The sequence below is a fragment of the Notechis scutatus genome, chromosome 12, assembly GCF_049901735.1.
Source record: "Notechis scutatus isolate UNSWTSFEM ecotype Mainland chromosome 12, rNotScu1.2, whole genome shotgun sequence".
In the NCBI taxonomy this organism is placed as follows: Eukaryota; Metazoa; Chordata; class Lepidosauria; order Squamata; family Elapidae; genus Notechis; species Notechis scutatus.
This window is the reverse complement of record NC_142020.1, coordinates 312,288-333,652: the sequence shown is the minus strand read 5'-3', so window position 1 is coordinate 333,652 and position 21,365 is coordinate 312,288. Positions and strand designations below refer to the sequence as shown.

The 21,365-nt window shown below is 44.8% G+C and overlaps 1 protein-coding gene across 2 annotated transcripts; it reads left to right on the top strand.

The window, feature by feature from the left end:
* Positions 1–3,399: 3,399 nt before the first annotated feature.
* RPL3L (ribosomal protein L3 like) lies at positions 3,400–21,365 on the top strand. 2 transcript variants are annotated; one of them, XM_026683623.2, is made up of 10 exons: positions 3,401–3,526; positions 4,495–4,687; positions 7,352–7,520; positions 8,499–8,634; positions 11,839–12,025; positions 13,964–14,124; positions 15,212–15,313; positions 17,645–17,740; positions 18,667–18,786; positions 20,976–21,365. In XM_026683623.2, exons 1-10 carry the CDS (start codon positions 3,524–3,526, stop codon positions 21,030–21,032), a joined length of 1,224 nt encoding a protein of 407 aa, XP_026539408.1. In that variant the 5' UTR covers positions 3,401–3,523; the 3' UTR covers positions 21,033–21,365. The 2 variants fall into 2 exon arrangements, with proteins under 2 accessions (XP_087829182.1, XP_026539408.1); XM_087973056.1 differs by lacking the exon at positions 18,667–18,786 and having other exon boundaries at positions 3,400–3,526.

Here is a 21,365-nt window from a genome sequence, read left to right as displayed (position 1 = left end):
AACAAAACATAAAAACAAAAAACATCTTTTCTGAAAGCTGCTTTTTGAGTTTTAACAAAACAAATAAAACATCTTATTTGAGTACAGCATAGTTCCAGGTTATCACATTTCCATACAGACACAATTTCATATGCATATTCATCTTATATATTCAACTTCATATCTTATTACTCTTTTTCCAACTTCTCACTCTTATTCAATTGTATTTCTTTTACCTAGATTTCTATATCTTTTTATTCATTAAATTTTCATCTGTCTTATTTACGATTTCATATGTTCTCATCCAACATTCTTAATTCTCAATAAACAAACATAAACAAACAAAACACGTAACATGAAAACAAAAAACTTCTTTTTAGAAAGCGGCTTAACCCCGGGTTACATCTTTTTGTACAGACATAAATCAAATTCATGCTCACCTTATATACCATTTCATATCTTATTTAACATTCTATATTTTCTATATGTCTTCTCCCCTCTTTTCACTCTCTTAATTCTATTTTATTTCATCTCAATTTAAATCATTATACTTGTATCTTTTGTCTGTTCTTTTTCAATTACCTATTTATCTTTTCTCTTTAATACAAAATTTCTTCTGTAATCACTGGTTGAAGTGTGACGCCTTTCTATCTTTCCCCTAAATTTAACACTTAAAATAATATATAATTTCCATTCTGATTCTGCTTAGTACATTCTACGTACTACATTTTAAAATAAAAAATAAGTTTATAATATAGTTAAAACAATGTTCCATAGCAAATTAAACTCTATCATTAAATCTTAGACATTTTACACATTCCCTTTAATATTTTATTAACTCATATAATATTCCAATTTTCTAACTCTATTTCAAATACAAACACTACAATACAATCTTATGTACTTTTGCAGAATCTCTTTTTTAATTGTATTTTACCCCTTTGTCTCTGAAAAAAACCTGTTTTTTAACATCTTGTTTCAAGCCTTTATAACTTCTCTTCCCTTTTTCCCTTCCTTTCTTATCGAATCTAGCCTTTTTACCCCACCCCCTCTTAATCTCCGTCCTCTTAGTCTCCCCTCTCTGTTGTATTCCTCTTTTCTGTTGCTTTCTGACATTGTATCGATTTTTCACCTTATTTTTCCCTTTCTTGGTGGTTTTTTTAAATCTTGAATTCTCCATTCTCTTTCCCCTCTTTCCCTTTTCTTCCTCAACTAAAATTGTTTGTTCATTTAAGATGGCTTCTTCTTCATCCCAGCCTTCTTGTTGTTGTAATTCCTGGTAGGTAGAAATCGCCATTTCTAAGAAGTGAAAACAGATCCAGAAGAGCCCTTGCCTACTTGTTCCTCTTCGTTTAGCTTTTTGAATTCCATTTTCAATTCTTCAACAGATAATGCCATTGTGAGATATATTTTTTAAACAACCCAAATGTTTTTAGTCTTTCAAAAAATAGTTTCCAAAAGTCCCAAAGTCACCAAGCAATCCAAATCAACACAAACTGTTTCATTTAGCACTTTCTTCTTTTTATACTTTCTCTTCCTGGGGTAGAATTCAATTACAAAGTTCCAAAATGTATAAACTCCAAGCAGTCTCCTCCAGTAAAGTCTTAATATAAGTTCTTTAACCTCTCCCTTCCCACTTATAGCAAAAAGATTTTAATTTTTAATTCCAATGTTCAGAAATCTTTAATGTCCCCTTGGCTTTAATTTTCAAATTTAATTACCTTCTGTTGCCAAAGCGGGTTTTTCCGATTTCCATCTGCTATCTCCGTAGGGAAGGAGAGTGAGAAAAAACAAACTTTCCCTTTTCACTTTCATCCACTGCTTTTTACGATCTTAGGGAACAATGTATCTTTACGAAAGTTGAATTTCCAGGGTATTTAGATGTTACTTCTTGTCCCTGTTCAGCCAAAAACTTTCACTTTCTCAGCTTCCTCCTGCACATTCTTGTCCGGCTGAAAGCTTCTTTGTGGCGGCCATTGCTGACCGCCGCTCCACCGCCTTTGGAAAAGGGAGTTAAGCCGGCTGAGGAAGGGGGTTGCGATTCCCCCGGACCCCTGCCCGGATCTCCCCTATCTTCAGTTATCTCTACAGGATAACTATAGCCTCCAAATCCAACTGGATCGGGGGCACTCCAGCAGCGAGCGCAGCAGGAACCGTGCACGATCGCGGATTCCTGCCGCCGCCAAAGCCTTACCAGGCATATGTTTAACAATGACTAAATACACAAGGAAATATGTTTACAGCAGGATAAAATACATATTTTTCAAGAGACCAAATGTCCATAGAGTAACTTTCTACTTAATGCTCCTACATTTCTACTACATTTCTTTATTATTACTATTCCCTTCAGTCTGACTTGGCTGCAGGGATTCTACGCCGCAATTGATGAGCCCTGAAGTTCACAGAGGGGAGCAGGAAATGGATCAGGAAGCCGCAAAATGTAGAAGCTCCGTTGCCACACAAAAGACCATTCACCCACTCATTATTGGCACTTATTTGACTCACTCAGTTGGGTTGACCTGGTAGGTGAACCAGGCACAAAGTCTGATGATGGCTGGTTTCTCGTGTAGCACCAGAAACCAAAGATTTGTGGGTACGGAGTGTGTATCGTGAACATGGTTTTGGATGAAGAATGTTGCATTTGTTGAATGTTTTTATTTATTCCGGAGCTAATAAAACTACAAAAAACCCCTCCCTACAGATTCTTGGCTCCACTGTCTCTTTATGGCAGGGGTTCCCAAACTTGGCAACTTTAAGACTTGTGGACTTCAGCTCCCAGAATTCTCCAGCCAACAGAGCTTCTGGGAGTTGAATTCCACAAGTCTTAAAGTTGCCAAGTTTGGAGAGCTCTGCTTTGTGGGCTTCTCACCCTATTCCTTGATGCTGAGCTTGACATTTTGAAATCAAAGATTTAAACATTTCCACTTCTAGAAAGAAAGAAAAAACCCTTGTTGATGCTTGCATAGTTTACTACAAATGCTTTTCATCTGAAAAAAAATCTGAACGTAGGGAACCCCCAGAGCTCTTGTGTCTTGACAGCCTGGCAGAACCCCACTTCCTTCTGGCCAGAGGGGGGTGTTTTCTACATTGGAAGGAAGACTTGGCAAAGGGAGAAATGTCCCTATGCTACCCTGGGGGTCTTCCTTCAACAGGGTAAAAGAGAAGCCTTTGTGCAGGACCCTTTTTTAGACAAAGCCATTTGGGGCTGCATGGCTCTCCCAGGGGAGCCTGTTTCGTCTGGACTCAGGGCTGCAAGGGGGCAGAAGAGGCTCCCCTCTCCATGGGCTTCCTGCTTGGCTGTCAGGTGGGCTCCACCAAGAGGTAGAATTGCCTTTGGGAAGGCAGTGGCTGGTGGTGGGTGATAAATTTGTCGAGAGTGACCTTTCGTCTCCCTCCCGAGGGTGAAATGGATAGTGCACCAGAATGAAGCCAGCTGCTAAATTTATGTCTTGGGGGGGAGAGAGACATCTCTGGCATTAGGCAAGCCAGGCACTTGCTGGTAGCCTCTTTCTCTCTAGGCAGCCTCGGCTGAAGACGTCGGATCATGGTACTGGCAAGCGATGGGCCTGGCCTTTATGGGGCTGTGGGGGGCAGGTGGCGTGTGGGGGGGGGGGAGAGAAGGTGTCTGAAAGCAACGGCTTGCAGGAGGCTTTCAGGGAAAGGCCAGGGGATATGGCTTTTTCATTTATTTTCTCATTTACTTGTTTGTTTACTTATTTATTTAGCATATTGTATAAACAGGGTGGAGAAATCCCTTTCTTTGTTGTGAGAACTACTAAAGCTAAAAATAGAGGATTTCACATCTGGAGCAGACCTTCCTCAACCTGGAACAGAATAGAATCTTTATTGCAATTAGTATCAAATACATAATAAAACTTGATACTATAAACTGATTGCATATATGAAAGAAAATATCATAAAGTAGGCATATTGCTACGCATTTTACATATACAATTTTTTATATTGAAAGTAACAGAATCACATGTATCCAAAAGTAAAAATTGTAAATGGAAGCAGTTGGGACAACCAAGGAGTTTATCAACTCTAAATCTGTACACACACACACAAAAAAAACAGATGATAAAATGTAACTTACAGTTTCAGCAACCTGTCTGTCATCTGGGCAAAACCTTGTATCTCCCTTTTGAGACCTCTATAGAGCCAGCCAGGAGGCCTCCTTGTATTTGGAGATTATAATTTAGCTTAAATATTTGGTGGGTCTAAAGAGGGCAAAGGAATTGGCTGCTAATATATCCTTAGAAAGAGATGCCTGACTCTAGTAATTGAATATCATCACCTTTCATCTGTGGTCTCAAGCCTGGTATTGCCCATTTCGTGCCTGAGTTGGCTGAGCTGAGTTAGGGTGAACCCAATATTTTTTTATACCATTCTGCTCCAGGTGTGTTGGGACTTTTTATTTCCTGCCTTCTCTAACAAGGTTTTCATGATCTTTGCAAGATCACAGTAGTAACTAGCTGCTCTTCCCCCCCCCCCCAAATTCTTCCACTTTTCCAGTCTCATCGGAAGTTTTCAGCTCCCAGGCATGGCCACCTGGGCTTCCTTCCTCATAAGAGGAGCCGCCGACATCGAGGGAAAGTGAAGAGTTGGCCCAAGGATGATCCCAGCAAACCAGTGCACCTGACGGCCTTCCTGGGCTATAAAGCTGGCATGACACACATCCTGCGGGAACTTCATAGATCAGGACTAAGTATGTGCCAAGTTTGCTTAATTCTATTCCTCACTTAGAAAGTTCATGGACCTCAGGCACTGGAAGAGGTTAAGTGGCCACCAAGTCCATGCAAAGTGCAAGTAGCCCACTTCTATTTGAACTCCTCCAGAAAAGGGCAGGCTACTATTTCCTTAGGTACTGGTTTCTTTGTCAAATTACTCTTCCTTGTAGGAGTTGGTTTTCAAATTTAATATCAAATTGTTCCTCCTCCTCAAGATAAGTTCAACTCCTGGTTACATCCAAGTACTTAGGGAAGTGGTTTGCTGTTTTTCTCTTTAGTCTTTTTGTCTCGTTACCACCCAGGTTTCCTGATGCTCTCCTAGTCACATACAGGACTCACAGCTGTGTCTTTGCCTAGGTTATTCCATGTCCCACTTGCTAGCAGGATTAACAGATTAACAGATAATCAGAGTTGGAGGGAACCTTATAGGTCATCTAGTCCAACCCCCCGCCCAAGTGGGAGACCCTACACCCTACACCAAATGGCAGTCCAATCTCTTCTTGAAAGTCTCAAGTGATGGCGCTTCCACAACTTCCAAGGGCAAGCTGTTCCATTTTCACTGTCAGAAAGTTTCTCCTTATTTCCAGGTTAAATCTCTCCTTGTTCAGTTTCCATCCATTATTCCTTGTCTGGCCTTTGGGTGCCTTAGAAAATAGCTTGTCCTTTTCCTCTCTGTGGCAACCTTCAAATATTGGAAGACTACTATCATGTCTCCCCTGGTCCTTCTCTTCCCTAGACTAGTCAAGCCCAGTTCCTGCATCTGTTCTTCATGTTTTAGTCTCCAGTCCCCTAATCATCCTGATTGCTCTTCTCTGTACTTTTTCTAGAGTCTCAACATCGTTTTTATAATGTGGTGACCAAAACTGGATGCAGTACTCTAGGTGTGGTCTTACTAAGGCTTATAGAGTGGTAGTAGTACCTCACTCTTTCTCAGTGGTATTGTGCTGGTCTGGGCTTCTGTGATCGTACTTTTCAGAGTTTCCCAACATTCTTGAGTTGTTTTCCCCTTTAGGATTTTCATCCATAGAATCTTTCCCAAGTTATCTTGAGTTTATTCAAATCAACTCTGGTGTCACTATGTTCTATTGGTAGTGTTTGTGCTATGTTGAATTCTAGTATGACATTATCACTCTCACCCAAGGTTCCTGCAGTTTCAGATCTTGGCCTATTTGAAATCTCCAGGGACTTGAAAAGTATTATCATGGTCCATCTTTACTTTCAGCCTTCTTGTGAGGCCCCAAGAACCAGGAACAACATATGGAGTTACTTCTGAGAAGTTTCTTGTATTGCTCTTCCCTTACAGACAGAATCTTGCCAGAAACTATTTCCATTACTATGGATATGCTTTGGAAATCGGAGGGGAGCCGTTTTAACCTTCTTTTTTGGAATACAGCCCCCCCTCCCTCCTGGGAATCCAGACTGCATTCCACCACAGGTCTCTTCTCAAGGCCAAACATGGCCAGTTCCTTTGATCTATCTCTTTCTAGACCAATTTCCTTGTGGGAAATTGAAACACTCCAAGGTAGACATTTCTATGTGACTTGCTATGGGGAATTTTTTTTGGGGGGGTAGAAAAGCTCTACCCAAACCATCCTCTCCCAAAGTGTTGGGACCGCCACCCATGTCCAGAGGGTACATGGTTTGAGAATGCTGGTGTGGAAAGAGGCCCTCACCAATGGGTATCAAATTGGAAATGCATTGAGCTGCACAGTGGTGCAATTCAACCGGTGTAACACCGGTTCAGTGAATACGCGCTTCATTTTTAAAAGCCTATTTTCAACTCTAATATTTATCGTCTACTGCAGCCCCTGAGAATAAAACAGCTGAGGCGCGGGAAAAACTGCTCTGCCGCGTGAATCAGTTGTGCTAAAAAAAAAACAGGAAGTAAAGCACAGGAAAGAGCAGGGGCAGGTGGGCAGGGCCAAATGCTCACCAGAACTATTGGTTCACCTGAACTGGTCCGAACTGGTAAAATCCCACCCAGGAACTGCATAAATATTGTGCTTTTCTGTGGTGGATTTTTGTTAATTGAACAAACCTCAGCTGGCTGGGTTTTTGCAACAATTTAGCCATAATTCATTGTTTATATTTTACAATGGTAGGGTTCACATGTCCCCTCCCAAAAAAGTACAAATCATGGTTTGAGAAAGAAACCACTGTCAGGATTCTGGCAGTTACTCCAATTAAATCATGAGCCTTGAGTTACACTCCCAAAACTTCAAAGACTTTATTAGAAGTTAACATGCCTGCATTAGCCTGGGTGTAGCCGACTCTGAGATACGTAATTCACTGTTACCCTTGATCCTGCTTTTCCCCCCACCCCACCCCTCTGGATGTATCATCCAACACGTCCATAGCCAAGAGTCATCAATCATGCTCTCCAATTAGATTTTTGCGGGCAGAAGCTTCAGTCATCTAATCAGTCTTTGAAGAAAATATGAATGGAATGTACTTTCGATTCCATACTGCTGCTTGCTCTTTGAACCCCCCCCCCCCTTCTTTCTGCTGACAATGATAAAATGTGTATACAAAATGTTTTATGAATTGACAACCACTTTATGGCTTATTTGGATATGGGAGCCCCATCATGAAGCCTTCCTGGATCACATCCTCCTCAGTCTTTTTCCTCCTTTATTCCCCAGAAATCTCTAAGCGAGAGGAAGTAGAAGCCGTCACTATCATTGAAACTCCACCCTTGGTGGTCGTTGGGCTAGTGGGCTATATCGAGACGCCAAGGGGGCTGAGAAATTTCAAAACCATCTTTGCAGAACATATAAGTGATGAATGCCGAAGACGCTTCTACAAGAACTGGTGAGGAGGGGGTCAGCGTGAATGAGCAAGGGAAAAGCCCTGTTTGAACCAGAAAACGTTGACTCATAGCTGTGCTTTGGAAAGGCCTTGTGGGCTAAACATGTAATTATGAATACACACCCAATGCTTTGGATCAGTAAAATCAGTGGTTCTGCAGGATTGTAGGTATTTTCCTCCAGCCTTTGGTATGACCTTTTTTGTCATCCCAAGAGTGGCTACCAATCACAATTTTTACCGTGATGGAGGAGGGAACAATAACTTTCTTCAGTATATTCAGCACGATTAAAATAAAGCTGAATTCTCATATGATGTGAGGCTTCACTAAAATGGTTTGTTGTTTAGCTGCTGTGGGAATGCAGAGATGGGGCCAGGACCGTCTGGAAGTGGGGTGCTGATTCCGGAGCCTCCAGACTCTGCCAGCAGCAAGGCAGAGGAACAAGGGGAGCCTGTTCCCAGTGTGCATATGCACAGAGCTGCCAGAAGGCAAGAGCAGTTAAGACAAAAAGGGCGACTCGGGAGTACAGCTTGGGGGTGATTGCCCCTCCCCTAAAGGAAGTGCAAAGGTAGGAAAACCTTTGCAGGAAGCAACATCATTTGTTCTGATTGGTTTGGACTCTGAAAGCTCCATGGTGAATTTGTTCTCTGATATTGGAAAAACTAAAACTTTAGTCATTGGCAGCACTTCAAGTAAGATAAGGTGCGTTCTTATCAAACGTCTCTCGAAGAAGTTTGGCAGTTGTCCCTGGGACTAATTATAACCGGTTAAGACTCATTCCGGGCTGTGAGTGATGATAATCCACAGCCATTGAACTAAAATAAAAGGGCCTTGGATTTTATGTGTGTTTGTTGGTGTCTCAGGAAGCCTTGGTCAGAACACATGGAGGCTGGCGGTAGATTTCGGGACAGGCTCTGCGCTGTTTTCTTGGAAATAATTCCTGTTGTCCTTGGATCTGATTTTCCCCCGCCTTTTCTTTTCAGGCACAAGAGCAAAAAGAAGGCATTCACTAAGTACTGCAAGAAATGGCAAGATGAAGCTGGAAAGAAGCAGCTGGAGAAGGACTTTGTGTCCATAAAGAAGTACTGCAAGATTGTCCGTGTCATTGTGCACACCCAGGTGAACATTTTCTCTGGAACACTCAGATGGCACCTCTATTCTAGAAGGGTTGCTTGGCCCACTGGCTGGTCAAACTTACTCATGATTTGTTAGTGCTTGTTTCTACTTGATTGGACAAAGTCTCCATTGCCAGATGTTGCCTGGATTTTATCTTCAGAATCTGAGTACTTTCCCCTGGAGGACAGCTGAGGTTGCTAGTCCCTCTGAGCATGCACAGAATGTCTCTCTCTCACTTCTGGTTTTGTTTAAGAAACACAAACACAACATGTGTAAATGAAGCCAGAACAGAGAATTCAGTCATTTGTGGTTCAGCACTGCAAAGCCCAGTCCTGGTTGAAGTGCTGCAGACCTCCCACCAGCACAGCCCCGCCCTGCAAGTCACTGAAGCACCCTCTCATTTGGGGTGGGGGCAGAGGTGGGATTCTGGAGAACCCGTAGTGGAAATTTCGAGTCGTTTGGAGAACCAGCCAATCCGCCTCCCATCGAGTCCCAGCTGATCGGCTGGGTCTCCTTTGGTTGCCCTGCCCAGGAGAAGGGAGCTGGAAAGCAGGTTAGTGGGGTGGGGGAGGGAAGGGGGATTTTGCAGTATCCTTCCCCTGCCACACCCACCAAGCCACGCCCACAGAACCGGTAGTAAAAAAAATTGAATCCCACCACTGGGGAGGGGGTGGGGGGGCTTCTGCCTCAGTTCGGGGAAAAAAAAACCACGCTGCTGCTGCTGCTGCTTTCAGGAGTCACTCAAATAATGGCAGCCTCCCTAGTCCAGCGTTTGGGCCACTCAATTGGCCACTGGAGGCATTGAGGAAGCCCCCAAGCCAACATTGGAGGGTGGGAGCCCTCTTTGCTGTCCCTATGCAGCAGCATTCTTGATGGCCTGGTGCCAGGAGGAGGCGGGGGAGACAAGAGCCCCCAGTTCAGTGGCCATTGGGAGCCTTGTCCTCCTCCCAGATCTCTTTTTAAACGACTGATCACAACTGAGGGCAAAAGATTGCACCCTTTTAATTTAAGCAATTTCCTCACCACAGCAGCTTCATAGCAGCCTCACATAGTACCCAGAACCTAGAATAACAGGGTTGGAAGGGACCCTGGAGGTCAAACAGGAGATCCAATGCCGTTCCAGACAAATGATTGTCCATTTTTTTCTTGAAGATCTCCAACCATGAAGCACCCACAACTTCTGGAGGCAAGCTGTCCCACTGATTAACTGTTCCCATGTACAGGAAACTTCTCCTTAATTCTAGATTTGATTGCTCGTCTAGTCTATAATAATCTGCTTTGGAGAAGAGGTTGACCCCCTCTTCTTCTCTGGGTCAGATCCTCAAATATTGGAAGACTGCTATCCTGTCATCCCAGTCCTTTTCTTTGCTAGACTAGCCAGGCCCGGTTCCTGCAACCATTCATTTTATGGTTTAGCCTTCAGACTTTTTGCTTGCTTGCTTGTTTTTTTTCTTTGTTGCTATTTTCTTCACTCTTTCTAGAGTCTCTGTATATATTTTTATTTCATGGTGACCAGACCTGGATGCAATATTCCAACTGTGGTTTTACCAGTGCAATATAGAGTTATACTAGCACTTCATGTGATCTAGATCAGGGGGTCTCCAACCCTGACAACTTTAAGACTTGTGGACTTCAACTCCTACAATTCTTCAGCCAGCAATGCTGACTGGGGAATTCTGGGAGTTGAAGTTCATAAGTCTTAAAGTCTAGATACTATTCCTCTGTTGATGCAGCCTCGAACTGTGTTGGTTTTTGGGCAGCTGCAGCACCTTGCTGGTTCATATTTAAGTGGTTGTCCACTAGGATACTTAGATGCTGTTAAGTCATATACCACCTATTCTATATCTGTGCGTTTGATTTTTTCTTGCTTAAATGTAAAACTCTACTTTTCTCACCACTGAATTGCGTTTTGTTGTATAGGGCCAAGTGTTCAAGCCTGTCAAGATCATTCTGGATCTTGAACCTTTAAAACTTTTGGCTATCCCCACCAGCTTGGTGTTGTTTGCAAATTTGATGAGTTCCCCTTCTATTCCCTCATCCAAAACTTTTATGAAGATATTGAAGAGTAACTGGGCCTAACACTGAACTTGTGGTTCCCCACTGCATGCTTCTCTCCATTTAAATATAGTTTCACTGAGGACTACATACTGAGTGCAGTTGGTCAGTCAGTTATGGATCCATCTGGTGGTGAAGCTGTCTATCTCACATTGTTCAATCTAAGTAAACTATGCCCACGTATTTCCCTGGGTCCTTTAGTCATTTGGCCAAACAAGGTTGTCTGTTTTTGGAAAACCCATGTTGGCTTCTAGTGATAGCTTTGCTCTTTTCTAGGCCCTCACAAATCCAGTGCTTGATTATCCCCACATAATTGAAGGGATAGAAGGCCTTCCCCCTTTACTATTAATCTGGTACAGCAATCATTGGATGCTTCCTGGGGAAATGGGAAAATAGGACTCGTTTTCTTGCAGCCTAAGTCTCACTGCCCTGACGTTCCTGGGATAACAGTGATTATAACATTGCGAGAGACAGAGGAAAACATCTCTCCTGCCCCCCCCCTTCTCTGAGCTATGTGTGACTTCATAGACCTCTTTTGTGCCGGGTTAGAGAGCCCTCATCTCTGCAATACTTCATCAAAGGAGAGGGAGGTAAAGGAGGAACAACGGGAATCTGACACTCAGAGACCCCCTGGAGATCCAGGCCAGGCTGGGAGACCCCGGAGTGCAGCACAGTTGAGAATCCTTCTCTCTCCCCCATGTAGGGCCTGCAGGACGTGCTTCCAAAGAGTGGTGCTTGGAGCACTGCATGTTGACATTTGGGAGGATGTCAGCCCTCTTTAAGGCTGGAGAGCATCTGCTGAAGGGTTTCTGTCTTGTGGTTTGGTTTTGGGTGCTTGCAGTGGTGGCCCAATTGCTCCCTGCACCCAATGAAGGAACATTTGATAGTGAATTCTGTATTGGAACTTTCCATTACAAACCAAATGAAGTGCTGCTCCCTGATCCTGAACACTAAGTTTACCTATTCCCACATACTGAACTTCTCAAGTGAGACAATAGCCACAAAGTCCCAACTTTTGCAAATCTGCAAGCAGGTGGAAGGTTTGGAGCGGCTAGATCGCCTGCTCCTTACCCTTTTGGCCAGTTAAGTGTTGAACATGTATCTTTGCAGCCTCTGCTGCGTGGTGCAATTTTTGAGCCTTTTTGGTTGCAGATGAAGCTCCTGCCAATGAGGCAGAAGAAAGCACATATTATGGAGATCCAGCTCAATGGAGGCTCTGTGGCAGAGAAAGTTGACTGGGCTCGTGAGAAGCTGGAGAAGCTGGTGTCTGTGCACAGTGTCTTCAGCCAGAGTGAGATGATCGATGTCATTGGAGTCACCAAAGGACATGGGATGAAAGGTAGGAGGCAGCAGACCTGGAATCCGGAAACATCTTGGATCAAAGGCTGATAGGAGGTGGAATGACTACAGATTGCATTTCAGATGAATGACGCCTGAAGCCATTCAAGATTTTGGGGAAAGTAGATTTTTCTTTATTTCTGACCAGAGATGTCCATACCTTCCCTGGGGCTTGATAGGTTTCCTCCTCAACCTCACTTCAAGTTCTTTAAAAAAATTAAAATGGCTGGATGGAGAATTCTGGGAGTTAAAATGACACATCTTCAATCTGCCAAAGTTGAGAAACATTGGTTTAAAGAATAAAGTCAACAGAAAATAAAAACCAGGACAGCCATTTTGTGAGAGTGCCTATAATACACTTCCATAATTCTGGGTATGATTTGTTCTTTTTCCTCCCCTTTTCTTCTTTAGTAAATAAATGCTGATCCTCAGTCAAGTAAGGCCAAGTCAGGAAAGAGGAATGGCTGACATGTCAGAGATGCTGTTTATTATTGTAGGGTAGAATACAGTAATGGAATCTTGGAAGCCTACTGCTCCTTATACCAAACAAAAGGAGGGATTTTGAATTTTTCCTGATTTTCACTTTCTCGGTTGTCTTTTCTAAAACTCTTTGTTTAATGCTTCATTCATTTCCTCTCCATCTGAAGACTAGGTTGTTTTGTTCTTCTAGATCAGGGGTGTCAAACCTGATTTCATTGAGAGCTGCATCAGGTCTGTGTTTGACCTTGGGGGGGCTGGAGCTGCGTGGCCAGGTTGGGCGTGGCCAGCTCGACGTCACTTGTGTCGGGAGCGCCTGTGGTGGCCCAAGCGTCTGCTAGCAAAAATGGAGCTTGGGAAGGCTGCATGGTTGCAGGAGGCTGTCACAGTTGAAAACGGAGATACAGCTCCATCTTCGCTGGCAGAGCCATCATGGGTCGGTCCTTTACTGTCTCCAGGACGGCCACGGGGGCCAGATCTAAGCACCCCACGGGCTGGATCCAGCCCGCAGGCCTTGAGTTTGACACCCCTGTTCTAGGTACTGCAGGTAGTCCTTGGCTTACAAACATTCATCTAGTGATGTCAAGTTACAATGGGATTGCAGAACATGACTTAACAATTAGTTCCAGCATCCCCATTGGCACACGATCAAAATCCAGATGCTTGGCAACTAGCATTATGATGGCTATGTCAAGTGTCTGAAACAAGGGCTCCCAAACAAGGGAACGCTCTTGGGGGCTTTGGATTCCCAAAAATGAAACTTTATTGGATAGAGCATTTTGGTACTGGAGAATCGGAACCGGCTCTGGTTTTTCCGTGCAAATGCTTGCCTAGTTAAACCATAGCTTCCCTTTCTCCCCTCCCCTGGGCGATCCCATTGTCCAATTATGAAACGTCCTTTTGTTATGGGAACAGTCCACCTCCTTCTCAAGCACCTGCAGCTGTGACCTTGATGGTTTCCAGGCTCTCACGATCCATTCCTCCTTCCTCCCCCTGAGTCATTGGCAAGTGGAAAAGCGATAAGGTTTGAAAGAGGCAAAGCGGTTCGATCTTGACAGGCTGCCTGTCCTGGGATCCTAGGATTGTCCTTTGCGACTTTCCCAGATAGCTTCCAACAAGCAGAGTCTGTGGAAGAAGCCCATAGGGGGAAGCCAGATTCACTTAACAACCATGTAATTCACTTAATGACTGGTGATTTGCTTAATGGCCGGCAGCAAAAAGGGTGTTAGAACTGGGGACAACTCACTTAACCACCACCTCACTTAGCGATGGAAGTTCCCATCTCAATTACAATATGGTATGGTAGCTGTAACCAAAACTCCAGTGGCCCCAACTCCAGTGTGGTTAATGGTGAAGGAGGGCAGCTCAAGCCACATCGGGAGGGACGCCAACTTTCCATCCCTGCCTCAGACGCCCAGAGGATCATCGTCCTGCCTCTAACCTGAAGGTTGCCTTTCTGCAGGGGTGACGAGTCGCTGGCATACCAAGAAACTCCCAAGAAAGACTCACAAAGGCCTGCGGAAGGTTGCCTGCATTGGAGCCTGGCACCCTGCGCGGGTGGGCTACTCGATTGCCCGGGCTGGCCAGAAGGGCTACCACCACCGCACAGAACTCAACAAGAAGGTATGATTCCCCCACAGGCAACTCATTTGAAGCCCAAACACACGAACAGCCTCCATTGCACCCACCTCTGGCAGAGTCAGAGTGTCTTGGGAACAGAAGCTGCAACCCACTGATCCATCTTTCCTCCTCACCCACCAGCTGTTTGATAGATACGGCTGGTAGGTGTGATGCTATCGGGCTTAGCAAATGTGTGGCAAGGCTCATCTGGGAGCAGAGAATTCGGGATTAGACATATTTTACAGGTATGGCAGGACTGCAACTTCCCATTCCTTGCTGAAGTTGCTCTTAGAATTCTGGGAAAGCCCATGCAATGCCACACCTCCCATTCTGCCTCTTCTGCAAGATGGGAAAGTGTGTGTGTGTGTGTGGGGGGGTGTTTTTACCAAGAAACAAACAAGGTCCAAGGTTTTAGGAGAGCTGCTTTATGTCATTTTTGCTTTGCCTTCTGTAGGGGAACACTTAATACTATAAAACTGGTATGTAACAATTGAAGCGTTAACAACTGAAGCCTCCTTTTTTAATCCATTACATAATTTATTATATAAAACCTAAATTATATTTGCAATCCAAAGGTACCTATCCCATACAATCTACCTTTTTTCCTTCTTGCTTTCCTCTCTATAGTTTATTCTTACGTTAGTGGTAGCCTTTATATGATGCCATATTTTGAAAGTGCACTTGCAAAGGTTATCATTGGATTTAAGAAACTATGAAAACTTTTCTGAAAGGGGCAAATTGATTTTGTGTTCTGTTGCCTAGAAAGCTGCAGGGTCATATCCCTGAAGTCTCCAGGTGTCAACTCAAAGGAGCCTTTTGCTTCTAGAGTCCATAAGCCACAGTTTTCAGCAGCTCAGAGGAAATCTGATTTTGGCGGGCCAGGGGGTGGCCGACTGGGACAATGCAGCCTATGGTGCCTCCTTTGTGGTGATGTGGCCCTTAAGAGCAGGATTCCTGAAGGCCAGGAATCAGATGTGGCAAAGGAAGCAGGGCTTAGGCGTCATTGGGTAAGGTAGACTCGGACAGCCTTCATTCTCCAGTTTGTTGGACAACATGGGAAATCACTTTGGCCAAATCTTTTTACCTTTAGGTTTATCGCATCGGCCGTGGGATCCATGTAGAAGATGGCAAAGTGGTCAGAAACAATGCATCCACCAATTATGACCCAACAGAGAAAAGCATCACCCCCCTGGTAAGGAGGCCAGAAGGAAGGCTAGTTCTTCTGGCTGGAGAATGATCCTTTGAATGTTTCATCATGAACTCTTCTCTTCAGGTACCATCTTTTTAAGAAGACGAAAACCTATGCTTTAAAACAGGGGTGTCAAACTGGATTTCTTCGAGGGCTGGATCAGCACTGTAGTTCTCTGCGGGTGGGGTGAAGGAGACAAGACAGGTGCCTCCTGTAGCACCCTGCCAGCCAAAATGGGGCACGGGGTGCGTCCAAGGCCCCTCCCCCTGTCTTCAGCCTGGACAGCTTCTATAACACCCTGCCGGCCAAAGCAGTTTGCGGGGGCTCATGCAGCCCCCTCACTGTGCCGTTTTGGCCAGCAGGATGCTGCAGGAGACCATCCAGGCTGAAAATGGGATGCTGGCGGGGGGCACACATTTTGGCTGCCAGAGGCACTTTGCTATTTCCAGGGCAGCCCCACAGGCCAGATTTAGGCACCCCGCGGGCCAGATTCAGCCTGTGGGCCTTGAGTTTGACACCCCTGCTTTAAAGTAATGTCTTGTCTTCAAAATCCAGTTCTCCCCAAATGCATTCCGATGCTGTTCTGGGGAATAGTGGGAGAACTTTTGGAAGCACCAGGGCACTTTCTTTGACCACCTGACTATTATTTCAGCCCAGGATAGTAATAGCTCTTAGACTTATATACCACGTCACAGTGCTTTACAGCCCTCTCTGTGGTTTACAGAGTCAGACCCCAACAATCTGGGTCTTCATTTTACCCACCTCAGAAGGATGGAAGGCTGAGTCAACCTTGAGTTGGTCAGGATCAAACTCCTGACTGCGGTCAGAGTTTGCTTGCAATTCTGCATGCTAACCACAGGGAAGGAAAGGGAGAGAGGGAAGGCGCTTAAGACGTATATACCGCTTTATAGTGCTTTACAGCCCTCTCAAAGCAGTTTACAGAGTCAGCCTCTTTTCCCCAATAATCTGGGTCCTCATTTTACCCACCTGGGAAGAATGGAAGGCTGAGTCAACCTGCAGCCTGGTGGGATTCGATCTGCCATATTGCAGTAGGAGTAGCTTGCAGTACTGCACTCTAACCACTGCGCCACCGAGGTTCTCTATAGATTATCAAGATCCCTGATAGATGCAGGGCTTCCCTATATTGGGTCACTTGAAGAGGGCAGAGGTGGGAAAGTCCCTTCTGTGCTGGAGACAAGGCTAGAAAAGCTCTCTGGGTTAGAGGAGTTAGATGACTCAGAGAACTCGAGGCAGTTTGGGATCAAGGAAATTCACGATTGTCTACCAGGAAGGGGTCAAAACAGTCAAAATGGGGGTCATGACCACACAGTTGAAGGCCAACCCCCTTTTTTCACTTATGCCACACATGTATCACATGATAAAAGGGGGAAAGGCTTCAACTGTATGACTGACACCATGTTTCAAGAAGTTTAATCAAATGCAGTTAAAAGTCATAAGCCATAATTGGGATTGGGATTACACACACACACACACACACACACACACACACACACACACACACACACAAAACAGGAACTGGAAAATGCCTCACAGGAGCGGATAGAGGTAAATCCTAGAGAGGCAGGAAATGCATCACAGAACAATGGAGGTGAATGCTAGAGAGGGCTAGTGCTGCCTAAGGACACAACCCCTACAACAGCTGTTGCCTTGATTTTTTAAATCTACCCTCCCCGCCCCACATGCCTGTGGTTACCAACCAGGCATCTGGGCTCCATGCCTGTAGACATTCCCTGCCATCTTCTAGTTTTTAAAAAGTTTCAAGTTTACTTTAAATTTAAAAATCCACATGGAATGCTATAGTTGGAGGAGCCCTGCTGGTGCAGAGGTGAGAATGCAGCCTTGCAGGCTGACTCTGCCCACAGCCAGGAGTTCGATCCTGACTGGCTCAAGCCTTTCATCCTTCCAAGGTTGGTAAAATGAGGACCCAGATTGTTTTGGGAATTTTCTGCACATTAAATACCGTAATGCTTTAGGATTCCATTTACATCCATTGGTGTGTTTATAAAATGACAAAATGGGAATAGAAGTTGGCAGGGGGCCTAGAAAATGGGAATAAGTTGGCAGGGAGCCTGATAAACATCACCAGAGAGTATTCCAGTCATGGCATTGACGCATTTGCAATGGGCCATCCTTGCAAAGGCAGCCATTTTGTGCATGGTGAAATTTCTTTGTGGCAGCCATTTCCTTTGAATGCCGTGACATGCTTCCCAAGGGTCAGATGTATCTTCTGGTGAGGACCGCTATCCATCTGGGGTCATTAGTGAATAAATACCACCCTCACTCTGATGTCCTTTCTACCTTTCTGTCTTCCAGGGTGGATTCCCTCAGTATGGAGAAGTCAACAACGACTTTGTGATGGTGAAGGGCTGTGTGTTGGGTACCAGGAAGCGGGTGCTGACCCTGAGGAAGGTGAGGGCCTCACTGAGGCATTGTGAAGGACAGTGGATAAGTCTAGGGATGAAGGACAACCAGTGTGGCTCTTTGGCGGGAGGGCTGGTCTGTGGGGGTTGACCGATCCAAGGTGGTGTGCTGCTCTGCAGAGGGTGAGGCTGGGAGGATTCAGCCTGAGCAGATTAGCATTTCAGCAAACCTGGAAGCCATCAACAGGAGGCTCACAGTGCCACTGCTTGCACACCAGTCTTGTGCAGGGATCACCACAAAATGGGGTGGGAAATGCAGTGAAAGCCGTACAGAAATGGCTTGAATTTCTTAGAAGAAACACAGGAGGTAATGGACATTAGGAAGAAAAAGAAATGTTTTTATTCATAATTATCTAAGCCAAGTGTCTAGGCCCTCAGACTAGACCGTACCTAGTTTTGGGCTCAATTTTACCTATGAAATTGAGGCTTTTGCAGTCTTCTTCATTTATTTATTACATTTGTTTGTCACTCCTATTGCCGCAATGTGCAGTGATTGTGCACTAGATTAGATTGTGCATACATTCTGAGCACTAAATTTCAGTGAGGGGCATGGGGATTTGCCGCATAGGTATGTAGCTGCCCTCCACCTGTGAACTACAGCTCCCAGATCACGTGCACTTATTACACTTGTATCCTGACTTTCCTCGTGGAGATCAAGGCAGCAGAAATGGGGGTCCCCCTTCATTGCCACCACACACCCCTGAGCTGAGAAAATGTGCCTGGCCCAGAGACCCCTGCTGAGCTTCCAGGGCTGAGGAGGGAGCTGCCTCCCTGGTCCAAGCCCAACATTTTGATCCCTGCCCTGTGCTGCTTTCCTGGAAAGAACTGCTGCCTGGAGAAGCTTCCACCATTCTGGGGCTCTGGGCTGCCTCTCCTCCAGGCTTCTGCCGTAACCCTTTCCTCCTGCGTCCCCAGTCCCTTCTGGTCCACACAAGCCGAAAAGCTCTGGAGGCTGTGGAGCTGAAATTCATCGACACCACCTCCAAGTTTGGCCACGGCTGCTTCCAGACAGCACAAGAGAAGCGGGCCTTCATGGTGAGTCTGTGCTGGGAAATACCCCTGCCAAGCTGGACAAACAAACCGGTGGGAGTTCTCCGTATGAAACCATGATTTGTTTCAGTCATCCAAGATTAGGGCAGTTCTGTGGGAAGTATTCTGCTGGTGCATTCACAAATTAATGTCAGAATTTGATCCAAACTGGTTATTTCCTTTAGCAGCTTTTAATTGAGAAAGGAAGCAGTGAGGTTCAGAGTGAGATTATTCTGGAACTCAATGCAGTTTTTGTTTATTTTCATTATATATGGTAGTAAAGCTTGAATTATCCCTCTATTTGCGTTTTTGTTCTAAGGACACCTGGGAAACCTGTTTCCATTCACAAATTGTTCTAGTGCAGCTTAATCTCCTTTCTGTTCCCAATGAGATTCAGTCCTAACCATTATGTTTTTAATCAAGATTCTAAAGGTTTATATGTTCCCATCAGCTTCTTGTCTTTGTTGCTAAACAATAACACGGAAGCTCTTTCTTAGGTCTCACTCTCCTTATCTGAGGCCTTCCCTTTGCTGTCAAAAGAGAGCCTCCATCTTGACCCCAGCACAACTGGATCAAAGTGACCCACCAAGAAAGGTTTTAGGTCAGGAAGTCAAACGTAGCCCCCATGCAGGTCCCAGTTTCCAGGGAGGAGCAGCCATAGAGCAATAGGAACAGCTGCAGTTGGCTTCTGCCGGACAGGCCCTAGGGAGATTGGCCTAGGGAGGAAACATCTGGCCAAGCCAAGTTGGCATTTTTCTTTGTGGGCTTGGGCAGCCTAATCCATCACCAAGAGAACCTCCTCTGCTGCTTCGGCTTTCCCCTTCCGGCAGGCGTGCTGGAGAGGAGAGCCTAGGGAACCAGGGCGGGGCATTGGATTGAAAAAGTCAAGTTGTGAGACAAGTAAAAGGTCAAAGCGGGCCTTTGACCACACAGGCGGAGATGCCATCTTCCCTTTTTGTCCACCTGTGCCTGGGAATTATTTTTTTGCCATATGGAATCCAAGACGGAAGAGAATTGCATGTCAAAATACATTAAATTTTGCAAACTCTAGGATTCTTCCCTCTTGGCAGCTGGACATGGCAGTCGTGGGGGGAACATGGAGAGGCAAGCTAGTCCCCCCCGGCTTCAGACATGGTCTTTGCTTCCTTTCCTCCCCTCTGGGGGAAGTTTCCCTCTTCAACCATCTTGGACATTTTAGTCACAATCCAATATAGGCCACCATGCAGAATTTTTCTTAAAAAGGGACACAAAGGCCATGCCTTTGGCCTTCTGCATTTACAGATCCTGCGGTTTAGCCCTAAGTGACGATAAGACAGTCCTTATAAACTGGTGTGATATGAAACGAATGAACAAGGAGAATTTTTTTCCCTTTCAACATGTGGCTAATGCTTAGATCTCCCAAAAAAAACTGAGCAGGGAAAGATTCAGGCTACTGCCGAAGTTCTTTAAGGATCACAAAACCAACTGAAATTTAATCTCATTTTTTAAAATGGAGAAAAATCTGCCCAACTACTGTTTCTTTCTGGAAAGGTGGAATGAAACCATAGAAAAATGAACCGGGCATTACTGTATTGTTGAACCTTTCTTCTCATATCTATCTGGAAGACTAAAATGCCTCCGTTGCACAGTCAGAGCCATCACATTGACTGATATTCAGAATAACAGAGTTGGAAAGGACTGTGGAGGTCTTCTAGTCCAAGCCCCTGCAGAAACAGGAAATTATGCCATATCAGGCAAATGGTTGTCCAGTTTTTTCTTTGTAACTTTCAGGGTTGGAGCCCCACAACTTCTGCAGGCAAATCATTCCATTGATTCATTGTTCTGTCAGGAAATTTCTCCGGTTAGAACTTCTCCTGGCAGTTAGACTTTCAAAGGCAGTTTTGCAGGGTTTAGGTCGGGCCTGGCTGCAACCCTATTCTGAAGATGGCCAAGAAATAGAACTGCAACATCTCGACTGCAAAAAGTCAGATAGCAGAGATCTGGAAGATAGGAAATATTTGCTGCCAGTTAGGGGTGAAGTCGCAGCTGAAATCTTGTAGCCCACCAGAAGACACGCCTAGAATGTGTGAAGGAGTATAGAAATAAGGCAGGCCTCTCCACAGAAATCCATCAGGAGCCCTTGCCACATAGTTTTGGCCATTTAAGTGTAGCAGTCTGAGACGCTGACAGCCATTTTTCTTCTTCTTTGGTTTCAGGGCCCTCAGAAGAAACACCTGCTGAAAGGGAAGCCAGAAACTTCAGAGGAATTGTAAAGGTGTTTCTCTGAAGAAGAGACTTCGGAATTGTTCATGTCTGGGGCTTTATCAAATATGAGTGCAAACATGGTCTCTGTTTTTGAAATGGAATAGTTTTTGTCAGCCTTAGAAAAAAGATCACTGTATTGAAAGAGAAACCCCAATATTTATAATAAGGGTTATTCAGGGAGGATAAAAAAAATCAATATGGCACTTGTGATAGCATGATTGAAGTGGTTGTCATCTTGACTTTTTTTACCACTCCATCCATGGACATGTCTGAACCAAGATACTTGCTTATATTTTTGCACCTTTGCCTGGTGCTAATAAAGGTATTGTCATATTATGTAA

Excerpts from the sequence above, each read along its gene's own strand:
- RPL3L (XM_026683623.2), top strand. Across the intron at positions 7,521-8,498 it reads AGACGCTTCTACAAGAACTG|GCACAAGAGCAAAAAGAAGG; the intron begins GTGAGGAGGGGG and ends TTTTCTTTTCAG. Across the intron at positions 17,741-18,666 it reads GGGTGCTGACCCTGAGGAAG|TCCCTTCTGGTCCACACAAG; the intron begins GTGAGGGCCTCA and ends CTGCGTCCCCAG.